The 16,220-nt window shown below is 39.5% G+C and overlaps 1 protein-coding gene across 2 annotated transcripts in view; it reads left to right on the top strand.

Annotated features, from left to right (window-relative positions):
* The first annotated feature begins 314 nt into the window (after positions 1–314).
* Positions 315–16,220, top strand: part of LOC121877328 (tubulin-specific chaperone C-like) — a 34,639-nt gene continuing 18,733 nt past the window's right edge. Inside the window, exons 1-4 of one of the 2 annotated variants that reach the window (XM_042383028.1) lie at positions 315–466; positions 5,732–5,869; positions 6,060–6,104; positions 12,195–12,366. In XM_042383028.1, the coding sequence (XP_042238962.1) occupies positions 5,743–5,869; positions 6,060–6,104; positions 12,195–12,322 (300 nt within the window). In that variant the 5' untranslated portion in view covers positions 315–466; positions 5,732–5,742 and the 3' untranslated portion in view covers positions 12,323–12,366. Of the gene's footprint in view, positions 467–5,731; positions 5,870–6,059; positions 6,105–12,194; positions 12,367–16,220 lie in introns of those variants that run through there. The other variant, XM_042383027.1, reaches the window with a different exon arrangement.

Here is a 16,220-nt window from a genome sequence, read left to right as displayed (position 1 = left end):
TTCATCCTTAATTTAAATAAAATGAAAGCTGGTCTGTAGTATCTATAATTTCATAGACACATTGCGAGCTGTTTCAAGACCAATACCAGCACTGAAGCAGGATCAGATACATCCTGGAGGCTGGAACCAGTATACTTGCCAACAGTGGGTAATTGACGTGACCAACCGCTCAAGTCTAACGAGTCGATCAGTCGTTAAGAGGTTAAAGTAAAAATGAAAAAAGGATTTATGTAATAACGATAATTTGATTCATATAATATGTTCTTAATTTATTTTATTTTATATGAAAACTTTTAGAAGGATATTTATAACTTAAAAGAATCATATAAATTGAATATTCTAGAAGAGAGAAAACAATCTTTAGCTCAGTGTCCCTTCTGAACTACCCACACACGGTAACAACTAAGGAAGGAATTTATTGGCCGAGTAAAGTCCTGATCGTCAAGCACTTGTAGTAGCTGTTATGGTTTGTATTGTCTATTTGATGCTTTATGAATATTATGCATATACGAGTTTGCTCCAATCATGTCAGTGTACAGTATTTGTATTAGGCAATTTCTTACATTGATTTTCCTGTGTGAGTCAGCTGTGTTGCGTGCAGCTGACCCCATACTAACACACTCATACACCAGCTCTCATGTTGCGTGCAGCTGACCCCATACTAACACACTCATACACCAGCTCTCATGTTGCGTGCAGCTGACCCCATACTAACACACTCATACACCAGCTCTCATGTTGCGTGCAGCTGACCCCATACTAACACACTCATACACCAGTTCTCATGTTGCGTGCAGCTGACCCCATACTAACACACTCATACACCAGTTCTCATGTTGCGTGCAGCTGACCCCATACTAACACACTCATACACCAGCTCTCATGTTGCGTGCAGCTGACCCCATACTAACACACTCATACACCAGCCCTCATGTTGCGTGCAGCTGACCCCATACTAACACACTCATACACCAGCCCTCATGTTGCGTGCAGCTGACCCCATACTAACACACTCATACACCAGCTCTCATACTGTGTACTGGTAAGCCTAAGTAATTACATGAAGGTAAGGTAAAGATTCGTTTTTAAGTGGATATATATGGTAAATTTTTCTTGTCACACCGTTCACTTTTAGCAAGTTAAAAATATATTTTTCTAGTGTATTTGTGTATGTTGGCGGAAATTAGCTGGGTTTTTATAGCGATTTATTTTCGTTTGACGTTTTCCTAGAAAGAAAAAGTGGCTAACCGACTAAAAAATACAAAAAAAAAATAACTAGAAAAACAATAACCAAACCTAACCTAACTTAACTGACTCTCACCATATGATGGAATCACCTATTTCTTACCTTATTGGCCTGGTTCTTGTTCGTCGTTGCATTCTGGGATTCTTACACAACGCCACATATGTTGGTCTTTGCGATATTTACATTCAGTCTGCTCTTACTACACTTTACTGAGGTTGGAAGAACAACCATGCGATCGAAAAAATGCTATAGTTTCTTCGTTTTTTTCAAAAACTCGCAATCAGCTCCATATACTTTAAGTGACACCCATTTCAGACTTCCATGGTCGGAACTGAACTTGAATTGAAAAATATGAGACCAAAAAGAATACTCGAATTTGATTGGGCCAAAAATACCGCGAATTAAACCCAAAAACATTTTAATTGGTTTCAAAATCAAAAAGGCTTTTGATTGGCTGCATGACGTGTACAGCAACGCATGCGCAGGATGATTTATTAAGGAGACGCAGGAGACACGCAGTGTTGGAGAAGAGGCAGACGATAATGGCGGGATGTTAATGGAAGAAAATAGAAAATATTTTGGAAAAGCTTTCTCCGTTATTATACATTTCCGCCGGTAATGTAATAGATGAAAATTATCTTATAATTAGACGTCTTATTCGAGTATGATAATAGATTAGTGGTAGGAATGAACGGTGTGTAAAGAAAATAATACCATATATATTTTGGGGGTTTATATTGGTATGCTTTGTTTAAATCTGACCTTCATTTTCTTTGGAAATTCCGTATTTATGAGAAAATGTCAGGTCAATTTACACTAGTAATATGGATACATTTTTACTTTTGGACATGATCCCCTAGGGGTTGACCAATGTGTTTTTCAGTGTATTTTGGCGAGTTTTAAACAAATCTGACCTTCGTTTTTGGCGGAAATTGCTCGTTTTTGCCCCACCCTGACCCCCCAGCAATAATGGGGGAAAGACTGGGAAATCTGGGTTTTTGGGTAGAGGAGAACACGAAAATGAGTCATATAACCTAACGTACCTAACCTAACAACTTAACGTAACCTAACATAACCCTACCTTAGCCGGGGGGGGAGGGGGGCCTCCACCCCGGTAGGCCTAACCTATCCTATCCTATCCTATCCTATTCATTTCGAACTAGTATAAATGGATTATGTAGGAATTGGACAGCATGATCATGTTTCTCGTTAAATTCGGAAATAAACTTGAAATAATCATAGGAGCATGAATCACACCCAACCTCCATCATGGCCATTGTCAGACTGATGATTGAAATTCAAATCCATACCCAGGCTGCTTCCTTTGAAAAAATTCAAATGTGATTGGTAAAAAAAAATTCTTGTTATGAGAGCGATACATCATTGGTCATGACTGGATGACATCACTCAACATTGCGCATGCTTGATGTAAACACACTCATAATTAACTCGGTTTCATGCAAATAACATCTCTTCACAGACGAAGACTGAAAAGTACGCAAAATAAATTAAATTCAATTGTCTCTATTTTCCTATTCCAAATGGTAAATATTGGGTTCAAAATGCTCAGAATAGAGAGATCTAATTGTTTCAGTAGTTTATAACTATGTCCAAAAGTAAAATAAAACCGAAATACTGTATGTGTAAAAAAAAAAAGATAAAAAATCACCCCTAAACTAACCAAACCTAACCTAACTGGTAAATTTTTACAAGTGGGCAGCCATGGATTTTAACATCAGAAAAACACATTGCTCAGCAACCAAAAAGCACCAAAATTAACCTAACAAACCTAACCAATCTAATGTAACCTAACCTAGTGGTTCGTTGGTTGTCTACTTGTAAAAAAATACCACCTAACCTAACCTATCTGTAACTCTTCATTTGCATCAGGTATTTGTAGATTTAAAGATGAATGTTGCAGCTATAACCTTAATAGATAGTAATGCTTGTAAGAGTTCAGAAATGGTTACTGTTTAGCTGATGAGTTGAGCGCCTGCCATGCAGACACTAATCATCTCGGGTTACCATCATCGGTCAAATAATTGTGAAACTACATGTAAAAAGTCCCGGAAGTTACTAGGATTCTAAGGCTGAAATCCTGTAACAACATCTTTGCTTTATACAGTACAGTATAAATATTCACCCAAATGAATAACACCAAATTATTCACCAAGTGAGTCACCACGTTATTTACGACTCTGGATAACTTGGCCTGCATCTCTCAAAGGTCGATCGCGGGTCAGCTGATTTAGCAAGCAACTGGCTCGCTTTCTCATGCCCAGAGAGAACAATTCACGTACTATTGTTGGGCAGGGAAGCCAGGCACTTAACTCAACTGTTATCTCAAAGTGATATTCACAATACTTCCTTGGAGAGAGACGCAATATATTTTCTCAAATTGCACCTGTGTTTATACAGTAACTGCTTGATAATAAACAGTGTTTTGAAGTGCTCCAATGACTATAATTATGAACTTTGTTGTGCCTTTGGTGACATTAGTGGGCTTTACATTTGTAGCCATCATTTCCAAACCAAAGCAGTTGATGTAGTGGCTAAAAGGAAGAGTAATGGCTGTGGGATGGACATGAAATTAGAAATTATATATCATAAGAAAAGTGGTGAGCCTGTCTCAGTGAACCACTTTCACTGAAATTAGCGTGCATGGTTAGGTAGCCTGCATTGCGTCAACACACCAACCCTAAATGACTGACTTATTGTACCTTAAATAAGTTATGAAGTTAAATAATTTCATAAAATAATGTGTAATCAAATATTTAACAAATGTTTCCAAGGTGCATGCGGTATTTTCTCGATTTAACGAACTAATTTGAGCCACCCCTTAACGTTAAATTGAAATTTTCATTAAATTGAACTTCAATTATTTGACTCGATTTAGGAAACAAGTTCACTAAATCAAGCGTGGTTCCGTTAAATTCCGCACCAAATGCACAGTTTGGCACGAGGGATTTGTTTCCATCTGCTCACTGTCTTAATACCACCGCATGTGTTGTTTACTGCTACCTCTTGGTCTACATCTCAGTCAACTAACTCCTGTGCTTAGACATCATGCTGAAAGTCTCTCAGAAAGGAAGTGATGTGGGGGAGAAAGTCAAAAGAGTGCTGATATCAACTGGAAAAATGTTTTGAAATATAGAAAAATTTGAAAACAAATGCCAAACCCCCTAGTTTAAGGTAAGCCATGAATAATGTTTCTATGTACATATCGTGTGTCTGAGGTGTCTCCGTAGGTGTGAGTATATATATATATATATATATGTGTGTATAGTGAAACCTTTAAAATTCGGATACATCTGATTAAAAATAAGTGCCAAAATTTTAGGTTGAGAATTTGAAAATATCGGCATAATATTCAAGCTTTCAAATGCAATCATAATGCTGAGCACAACAAGTGCATCTGGGTTTCAAGACATGCTAGGTCATGCATTGTATCCAGTACAGTGAAGGTGGATGGAGATGAGTGTTGTACAGTACGGTATTTGGTGACTGGCAGGAATACATGGAGACCACTGTAGCTATAATGTTCTAAATATATTAGAATAAATGTTGTTGAATATAAAGACAGTGATACTTTTAATTTGCTTTACCTATTGCTTATTGACAGTTTTTAGATATGTAAATAAATTTTGTAGCACGAGAGATTGGAGCGCCTGAACTTGCCTACTAGCTTATACTACAGACGGGCAAAGGGGGACCTAGTTGAGGTGTATAAGCATCTCAGGGGTCACTACTCAGTGGAGTGTCCTTACTTGGAGCTGGCGGACGCTCGCCCCACAAGGGGTCACAGCTCAAGATTGAAGAAGCCGCAAGTCCAGAAAACTGTGAGGGCAAACTTTTTCGGAGTGAGAGTTGAAACTCTTGGAACAATCTACCAGTGTGTGTTGTGACGGCACCGAGTGTGAGCTCTTTCAAGACAAGACTTGACCAACACTGGAGCGGGTTCAGGTACATTCAGGAGCCGGTGCATGCCCAGTATTTGCCAACAGTGCGTGACAGAGACGTGACCGATCGCCCGGGCGGCTAGCGTGCCGATCTTTTGGTGAAGAAGATAAATGAAAAGGTAAAGTAATCAGAGACGTGACCGATCGCCCAAGCGGCTAACGAGCCGATCAGTGGCGAAGAGGATAAAAGTAAAGTAAAAGTAACAATTTGCTCTGGCTTTTCCATACATCTAAAATTCGTTTACTTCATGGGCCCATGCAATTCGAATTTTCGAGGTTGCACTGTACTGTACTTCCTTTTTAGTAGGGTACTGATCTGCCATGTTGTAGAGAAGAATATTATGTTTGTTTTGTTTATGTTTAGACCACATTTTTTGCATATGCAGGGTATCTTCCAAGTTTATTTATTTTTTATTTTTTTATTTTTCAGCTCTAGTAGACAAGACGACCGATCACAGTTATTACCTTAAAAAGTTCTTAACACATCACTGTAATTATCGTAAGTAAAAATGATCTCCTATTTCAGGATAATTTAGAATGAGAAAGTATCCACAGTCTCGGCTTTTCAACTTTATAAAGAAGAGTGCAGCTGTGTTACTTGCTGTAGAAGTTGGAATATTTGGTGGCATATACTATGTTTATCACCGTATGAACACAGACAGGGGTAAGTTTCTTCAAATTGAAAACTGTATACAGTATCTACCAGTCTTTGTTAATATTTTTATTTCCTAATCTCAGATTAATTTTTGTTATTGTATATGCATTTCAAAATGTGCATAATGTGTACTAAAAATTTTAATTTAGAGGCAAAATTGATAATACAGTACAGTATACTGTATTTCATTACTTTTCAGATTTCCGATATTACATGAACAACAGCTATACATTTGGATTAGAAGGTAAGAATAAGATTTAGTAATCATTTCTCCAGGTGATGGTGTCTTTTAAATATTAGAATTAGTTCTTGCAACCATTATAAATTCTTCATGGGGATGAGTGTCATGCACAGACCACCAATGGGGTTACCTTATGCAGTATAAAGATATATACTGTACTCAATTATCAAAACTCAGGATAAAGAAACACATATTATAGCTGTAAAATAGGTGAAGTGTCTGGTGAGTTGACTTTTCACATGATATTGCCCTGATGAGCAAAGATGTTAATGATTGTGAATGAATATGGTACCCCTGGGACCATAGTACAGTAGGTTGGCTAAAGTCTAGTGGAACATTTCCTCCATTCTACTCTATTCCACTTCACTAGTACTTGGTAGAGAAATACAATTCAGTTAAATAAAAAGTAAAAATATAATAAATGTCCATACCTTTAATGTTTTGAATTGAAGGTGAGTTTCTGGAGTTAAAGAATACAGTACTGTACTGTAATCTTCCCATTAGCCGGAATCCCAGTAGAACTCTCCATTAGCCAGAATTGAAATCGACCTGGAAAAAATCCCGGAAATTCGCTCCATTCTGGGTCTGTGAACAAGTTTCTGTGGATGAAAATCAGGCGCATTTTCTGGAATATTTCCGAAAAAATCTCTCCAAACCTGTCCGTTCTGGGCCTGGGAATAAATTGTCCAGGAGTTCTAAGAGATTGCATCGTGTTCCAATGCATCCCCACATGCCAGGCGCATGGGGGGGCCTATGCTGCTTGGATTGCTTAGTTCATATTCTGCTCCCATTGTAGAAGATTCCCTCGCTAGCTACTGTTTTTGCATATTGTGTTGTGCAGTATTGTACATCACTGTACTAGGACACAATTAGCCAAGAATGCAGTGTTTAGACATAGAAAGTGATCACAGTTATGTATACTCTACTTTACATTCAGTAAGTGGGAAACACTGGAGCACCTTAGCTTTCATCTTTATTCAAGACATCTTCAGGTGACGAAACCCACTAATCCCCCCACCTAACAATTGGTGACTTGACATTACATCAGAATTTTAGTAATAATTCCTCACCCCACCTCCACTGCAAATGAGAGATGAGTTTATATACAATGGGTGACCTGACATTGCATCAGCTCAGGTCAGTAACATGAGACCCACTAATCCCTACCCCACCTGCATCACAAGTGTTAAGATGTAAAAAGTTATTACAGTTATATTGCATTCAGTAGAGTGGACAGCATATGCTTACTATAGGCTCAAGACAACATCTGCTGGTGAGTACAGTAAGGCACAACAGGGATACGTTCCTGGACCCTAATTGAAAGTCAATTTGTTCATAACTCGAAAGTTTGTAAATTCACAACAAATAAGTATACTGAAAACCTGCCTCTTAACTTTATTTATTTATTTATTTATTTTTTTTTTATCCTCTTCGCCACTGATCGGCTTGTTAGCCGCTTGGGCGATCGGTCACGTCTCTTTTCATTTATATTCTTCACCAAAAGATCGGCTCGCTAGCCGCCCGGGCGATCGGTCACGTCTCTGTCACGCACTGTTGGCAAATACTGGGCATGCACCGGCTCCTGAATGTACCTGAACCCGCTCCAGTGTTGGTCAAGTCTTCTCTTGAAAGAGCTCACACTCGGTGCCGTCACAACACTCTCTGGTAGATTGTTCCAAGAGTTTACAACCCTCACTCCGAAAAAGTTTGCCCTCACGGTTTTCTGGACTTGCGGCTTCTTCAATCTTGAGCTGTGACCCCTTGTGGGGCGAGCGTCCGCCAGCTCCAAGTAAGGACACTCAACTGAGTAGTGCCCCTGAGATGCTTATACACCTCAACTAGGTCCCCCCTTGCCCGTCTGTAGTATAAGCTAGGCAAGTTCAGGCGCTCCAATCTCTCAGGGTAGCTGAGGTGCCGAAGTGCAGGCACCAGTTTGGTGGCCCTCCTTTGAACATTTTCAACCAACTGACAGTCCCTAGCATATCTCGGGGACCAGATGGGGTGACAGTACTCCAGATGGGGAAGCACTTCACTCCTGAAGATCGTCACGAGGGACGGACCGTCTAGATATCTGAACGACCTTCTTATAAGACCCAATAATTTATTTGCCTGATTTACCTTCTTCTCACAATGGCCCGAGAACATCAGCTCATTGTCAACATACACACCTAGGTCCTTCTCACACACAGTCTCAACTAGTACATTTTCTTCATCCCGTTGGGACATATGATACGCCTCCTTACCGTTGGTACGCCCCAGGTGCATCCTCTTACACTTCGTGACATTGAATCTCAGCAGCCATTCCTTCGACCATTCCTGGAGCCCACAGAGGTCCTTTTGCAGCTCTTCACAGTCCGCTTGGTTCTTAATTTCCCGAAATAACTTGCCATCATCGGCAAACATTTGTATGGAGGAGTGTACAACGTCAGGCATGTCATTTATGAAACAAACAAACAACAGCGGGCCCAATACACTACCCTGCGGTACCCCACTTGTTACAGGTACAGATGACGATTTCGTGCCATTAATCACCACACATTGCTTGCGGTCATGTAGAAAGTCTTCTATCCACGCTAGGACATTTCCCCGAATTCCGTACCCTTCCAGTTTGATTTTCAGCCTTTCGTGGGGTACACTGTCGAAAGCCTTGGCAAAATCTAGGTAAATATTGTCGATATTACCACCCGTTCTAGAATATGGGTCCAAATATCCAATACCTTGAGCAATTGTGTCAAGCAAGAGCGCCCCGGCATAAAACCGTGTTGGCAATCTTTTACAAGGTTGTTTCGTAGTAGATGTTCCATCGCGGCATCTCTGATAATACTCTCAAGTACTTTACATATTATGCTGGTCAGGCTCACCGGTCTATAGTTGTTCGTGGAGTGACTATCGCCCTTCTTGAAGATAGGACTCACATACTGTAAGCCACTTTCCACTTACATTGAATCCTGACGCTGACTTGCTCATAGGACTGGATGGGTCTAAGACTGGTTGATGACTTATTTAAGGAGGTGATCGTAAGTCGGATGGTGCTGAGGACATTCTTAAGTCGGAAATGTATAAGTCAGAACACATACCCGATGTGCACTATATCATAGCCTAAGTTCTTTTATACATCTAGAATCACTTTAATGTTATGTAAATTTGTCCTTACCTTGAACCAATTAAACCAGCCCCTATTAGCGACAAAATCATCCTCATCACTTTCACCACCATGTGCAGCCTTCATTTCAGCATTTTCTTAAATCAAGGTTAGACTTACAGGCAAATGATGTTGATTTTGATCTTCCACCCATATCACTAACAATCTTTCCAGTTTTTTGTTTTGTTATCACAGTCGAGTGATAACAAGAATTTTTTGTTTGTCTTTCAAAATTTTTCAGATCGTTGACACCCAATGCCTTACCAATGACTGAGGGTGTTTTGCCCTTTTCAGAACCTCTAATTACATCAACTTTCACCTCCAATGTAATTGTTTTCCTTTTCTTGTGTGCACTACTATCACTTGCATCAGGTTTGCATTTGGGAGCCATGATGAGGGCAGATAAATAGAGTTAGTTAATAAGCAAAAAAAAACAACAGTTTGCATTTGATTACACACGTTAATGGGGTGTGAGTAAGGTGTACCAATGCTCCCTCAAGGCGCATGGTTGGGTGATGCATTGCTCCCCACCTACTGCTACGCCACGCAAACTAGTTCTCGTACGTTAATACAGGTACACTACCGATTATCCGGGAACTGGTGGTCTGGCACCTCCTTTAGTCCGGACAAAATTGTGAGAGGGTACTTAACTTCCCTCCCAGCCAGGGTGAAGCTAGTTTTAGGCTTAAAGTTTTTATCTTATAAAATGTAGCTGACTAGACTTAGCAGAATATAAATTGCATTGCTGGAATCCTTGTAAGATAGTGATTGATTTGAGTATAAACATCACATAGTTTGCACACGAGATAAAATTTTTAGTCTAGTGTAGTACAGTACATGTGAGTACAATGTGTGTTCAGTAATGTTGCTCAAAATTATGGCTTTTTCACATTTAATATTTGTTTAATTTAAGTTTCTAGCAGTCCATGGTGCTTTAGAGACACAGGAGGTGTATCATTAGTGGGTCAGAGGTGTATTGTTGAATTATTATGACCTGACCTCGGTTGGTCCGGCAAAACAGATAATCCGGCAAGGCTTTGAAACCAAGGGTGCCGGAAAATCGGTGATGTACCTATACTACAAACCATTTGTACCTATGTTGGATCCTTAAAATAATTGACCTTATGGGACCTCGTTCATATCGGCTGGTGTTCGTAAGTCGGACGTTCGTAACCAGGGACCCCCTGTATTTATTATTAAAATATATTCTGTGTTGTCTTTAATGGGTCACGTGTTCACAATGGGGTGTTTTTCATGCTTCAGTTTTCCTGCATCTGACAAAAAATAATCATAGGCACTTCCAGCCCCTACCATAGATGCACTACAACTGACGTGCAGGAAAAACCATAATCATACTGTATGATGAATTCTCGAATGCTTACCTTAATTTTTCACGCCGCGGTTTGGAGATACAGGTACAAGCATTGGGTGAGTATCTCCTGCACGTGAATTTTCCTGTGCGTGATTTTACACACGCATTCTCTGTCCCGTTGAACTTCATTAATTTCTCAGCCACACGGGTGGGGAAAAACACTCGTGTGTGTGAAGTGGGCCTTTCATCAGAATATGAGAGCTGCGCCCAGTTTGAAAAATTACTGTAGGGTATCTTAATTTTTCTTTTGCGAATATCGAATAGGGGTGCTAAAATATCAAATGTGGATAGGCAGGGTTGCGAATAACGAGGTATTCTGTACCCAAAAATATTCCTGGGTTATGGGATTTTTTTCAGGTTTGACTGGGATATCACTGTACAGTATTACCGTTTTCCCTCCAAAAGTGACATTAATGTAAAAAATAGAGTAAATACAGTACATGTAATACAGTAATGATTATGAAGGCAAACCTGCTAACATAACCCTAAAGGGGGCAAAATCCAGGCCAAATATTCCATTGATTTATATTTAGATATCTTAACTCTGCTGGTCCCTAACCCCAACAATGTTTTAATAGCATTCCAGTCTTCCCTCTTCTCCAGCCATTGAGAGTGAGCAGGAACAGTCTTTTACTATGTATTGTATACCATCATTCACAGAGCAGTCTTTAAAGAACAGTATGTAAGCATTCCTTTTAACGGAATTCCTTTTAGTGAAAGTTCAGTTTAGCAGGACGAATTTGTGCTGGTACGTATTTGCTTCTCTATCTAGCAGAACCTTCTGCTAGATCAAGGGAATTTCAAGTAATGCCCACCTGGGCTCCCATCATTGTTTTGCTACAATCAGTCAACTTCACGCTGTGCCTTATCACACAATATTATGGTCTCCCAGGGTTTTCATATTCTCCCAGCATGTGTGTGTGTGTGTATGTATACTATGTGAGTGCTAAATCCAGTGAAGGGTACCATTACCCATATGGGTATCTGCTGCTTGTTTTTTTTTTTTAATTTTCACAATCAAGGCACAAAATAAACACAAATATTTGAATAAAGTAAATATTATTTGGCTGTAAACAGTTTTGACAAACAACCGTATTTCTTGGGCAAACCAAGGCAATGTTCTGGTGTGTTGGGCTCGGCTCAGGTCAGCTGGGTGACCAACATCACTTGCACCTTATTGAATTTTCTTTGTTTTTAAAAGTTTAGGGGTTTGGGGAATTTCAGATAAAGGATTTTTAATGTGAAATACACTACAAATTTTTGCCAGAAAAAGATAAGAGTTTAGAAAACTAACAACCATTCAAAGAATAATTGGCTTTTAAACAGTATGACAAATCACGAAGAGGTATTAAGCACAATTAAGTGAGTAGTCGATGGATAAAAAGATTAGGGGAGAGTTAGTGTTTCTACCTCAGTGTATGTAATTATAAAGGTTATCAGAGTACTATCATGAAAAGAACATTTAAATTTGCTCATCAAGGTGATTGTGTAGCTGATCATCACTCTTGTTGGACTGTTCCATACCTTAGAGCTTGACTTTATACTGTGTGATTAAGTATAACAGCAATTTCATTTCCAGCATTTTATAGTGTTGGTGAATTCTTCAACAAGCAAGATCGAACAAGACAGTTAGATCAACGTGTTTGGGCGAAGCAGTTCCCTGTCATTGGAAATAAACTCGAGGAATCACCAGAGAAGCAGGAGTAAAGGGTTTTGTGGATTTGAATTACAGCATAAACTAAATCTGACAGGTAAGCCTATTTTGGTATGGCTGTGTTCTCCTTGATCTCTTCATTCAGTTTATTTAATTATTATAAGCACATGAAGCATTTTGTGAATGTGTACAGTACTTCTTTATGAATTACTGTCCGTACTTATTTTTTGCACTCGCCATTTATTTATTTACTTACTTAGTTCACTCCGAGTTTTCATAATATTGTTTTGGAGGTGGTGAAAGTTTTTTTATACAAAATTAGCCCTACAGTTTGAATATGATTGCCTTCAAACTTGGAAGATAGTAATGTAGTCTAACCATCATGCACTGTACAGGGGTTCATATTATGTAGGGGTTACAGTTCATTAAACACCAGGGCCATAACTGAGGGTAAAAAGTCAAATCTGTGTAAAGCATAACTCTTGTATCAATTCAGGTATTTTAACAAGAATATACAAGGATATACTGTATGTCATCACTTAACAAATTAGAAGAGCATCATCACTGCTTTATGGACATTTTCTATGTTTATGTAGGTTTGCCTTGATTACCTGGTGGCAAGGTGTACCAGTTGCCTCTCGGCAAATCTGAAGCAAGTTTTACAGCTGAATGTCTTGTATTGCCAACCCAATTTTACATCCATTTACTGTATTGCATTTATACACATAAGGACTTGTTTTATTGCTGTAGAAGGTGCTGATTACTAAATTTGGGTCTTTACATCAGAGGTCAAGTTCAGGTTAAGACATTGTCCTGTGTGACACTTGTACCATAACAGAAATTTTGATGGAACTTCATGTAAAAATGTATTATCACTAGACAAAGTGCAGAATACCAAAAACATATGTCCATAATAAAAGTCAAGGTCACTCATGATGCTTAAAGTTTAAAACACCATCTTGCTAGTAACTTGTATCGACGCAGGTACTTCAGTGACACTTGACATGCTTACTGTTATCACTAGGTAAAGTATAGAACATTGAATTAATGTCTTTGACACCTTGTTTAATGGGTAACACTTGTTTTCAAAGAGATCTTTTGTTGAAACTTCACATGAATATGTATTATTGGACAATGTGTACAACACCAAATTTCAAAGGTTAAATCACTGCTGTAGGTGATTTGTCCTGATCGTAGCTTTTGTACCCAAATACATACTGTACAGTCAGTTCTGCTATAACGCGATAGTTGTGTTCTTGTAAAATATCGTGTTATAGAAAATCGCGTAATAGAAATAACAGGGCTTATGGAGAAAATAGGGTTAGGTGCAGATTACTCGAAATCGAAAAAATTTAGTAGTTAGCCTAACACAAAGGATAGCACAGTCTAAATAAATGTTACATTCATATCTAATACAGTAATGAAATCATACAGTAAATGTAACACTTTACCTTGAAAAAATATGAATGCAACTTGATGGGGGAGAAGGGTGATTTTGAGGTTGATAACATCGAGCTTCTCTTCAAGTGTTATATCCTTTCTTTTACGATCATCACCGGGAATTCGATCACCAGAACGCTTCTTGGAGATATTCTTGTTTACCATATTCACAGTTAATACCACAAAATTGGAGAAATAGTAAGCAAAAATCACATTACAGCAAACAAGCATTCGCGTTATACAAATATCGTTCCTCTATTCATAAATCGCGTTAGAGCAAATTCGCTTTATCAAAACACGCTTTATAGCAGAACTCACTGTACTGTATTTTTTATGAATATTTATCATTGTTAGACAAAGTGCATAACATTATGCAGTCAGTCCTCCTATAACACGGCAGTTTCATTCCTGAAGAACCTCTCGTTGTAGAAAAATACTGTTATGTTGTGCAGTAATAACCATTGATTCAATGGTAATTAAGGGAGTGGGGATACGTAGTACCGTAATATCTCCATTAGCCGGAATCCCTCAAACCCAGAACTCTCCGAGTCGGAATTTAAGTTTTCCCAGGGGCACATTTTCCGGAACATTAAGAGATAATTTTCCCTAAACCCGGAAAATTCTGGAGATGGGCGAGTTTTTTTCTGGGTTTGAGAGATGAAAGTCAGGATCATTTTCTGGAACTTCCGAAAACATTTTTCCGTGACCCGGAAAATTCCGAAATATTTTGGGGATGAGGGATTTTTTCCAGCTTTGAGAGATTCGTGTCTTGCTACCCGGAAGTGCTCTGCACCAATTGTTCAGGCTAACGGAGATATCACTATTAGATTCAAGGACACAAATGTGACAAAAAAATTTCTTTGTAATTAGTTATATTTTTTTTTATTTATTTATTTTTTTTAAATACAGTAAGTGTTTTAGTTTGATAATATCATTCATTAATAGAATAAAAACATGAAAAGAAGGAAAATATATGTTAGTGTTAGTTTACATGTGGCCATGAAGGATGGATGGTGCAGGAAGGTGTTGGTGATTAGAGAGATGGAGTGGAAAGGAGTAGTAACATGCACCAGTGTTGCCAAGCACTAAGCTCCTCAACAGCCAATCTTTTAATTCACCACCATGCAGTTAACCACGCATAAATTTATGTCATACAATATAGGGGTGTGTGGGTGGTGTTAGGGTGTGTTCTTGTGGTACAGTAAGTTCTTGCGTAACGTCGGGGTTACGTTCCAGAAAATGCGACATTATACGAAACAACGTTAAGCGGATCAATTTTCCCCATAAGATATACGACGTAGATGAAATACGGGAGTTACGTTCCCCAGCCTTCCTTTGCTCCATGAACTACCGATGGGCGGAGGTGGTAGAGTGAGTGTGTGGTGGGTAGTGGAGCGAAGGAGGAGGAGGGTGGGAGCGAAGGAAGGCAGGAGAGAAGGAGGGTGGTGAGTCACTGAGACCCTGCGGCTGCCTCCTCCTCCTCCTCCTCCTCCTCCTGTTCTGACTGGGGTTCCTCCGCCGTTTTTGTTTGCTCCTCCTCGGCTGCCGGCTGTTGTGAAGAATCTACTTCTCACGCCCCGCGATGAAAAACCGAATCCAGTGTTGATTGCGTGGTGCTACTTTTCTTCTCGTTATACATCTCAGTGTAACAACCAAGACTGTCTTCAATGCTGCGTTGAACCTTTGAGCTACGTTCTTTGTTTGGGTCGTCATCTATAAGGATTTGCACTGCTTACTGGAACATGTTGAACCCTTCTGCCATCCTCTTGGAAGTTAGCATTCGTTGAGGTTCTTTGTCGTCTTCGTCTTAAACGGGACTGTATTCTGTTAACAGTAGCAGATCTTCGTTGGTGAGCTCTTCTGTATGAGATGCCAGGATGTGCTCAATATCCTCTGATTCCAGCTCATCAAAGTCTGCCTGTCTAGCCAAGCTGAGGACATCCCTATTCACAGCTGGGACTAAATCCGTAAATCCCGTAAAACTGTTGACGCACTCTGGCCTACGTCACATACCATTCAGGCAACTTTCTGAAACCTCATCCCATGCCTTGCCAATGTTGTCAATTGCATGAAGAATGTTGAAACCACGTTAATTTTCTCGGATCGTAGGTTTATTTTCTCCATCTGTAGCCTTGAGCAGCTGGGCCATGGTACGGCATAATTAATACGCCTTGAATGTGGCGATGACCCCTTGGTCCATAAGCTGCATCAGTGCTGTCGTGTTGGGAGGTATGAATACAACTTTTACACTTTTACAAGATTGGGAGGATGAGCTGGAGCATTTTCAACGACCAGAAGAATTTTGAAGTCAAGGTTCTCCTTGGCACAGTATTTTTTCATTGCAGGGACGGTGTACATGTTCAACCACTGGCTAAATATGGCGCCGGTTATCCATGCCTTCTAATTTGCCTTGTCGATGACACGAAGGTGATCCTTATAGTAACCTTTCAGGACCCGTGGGTTGGCAGCGAGAGGAATCAGCATCGACTTCAACTTGAAGTCACCGGCAGA

This window comes from Homarus americanus, unplaced genomic scaffold, assembly GCF_018991925.1.
Source record: "Homarus americanus isolate GMGI-L3 unplaced genomic scaffold, GMGI_Hamer_2.0 scaffold367, whole genome shotgun sequence".
NCBI classification, from domain to species: domain Eukaryota; kingdom Metazoa; phylum Arthropoda; class Malacostraca; order Decapoda; family Nephropidae; genus Homarus; species Homarus americanus.
This window is presented reverse-complemented; position numbering and strand designations above follow the sequence as displayed.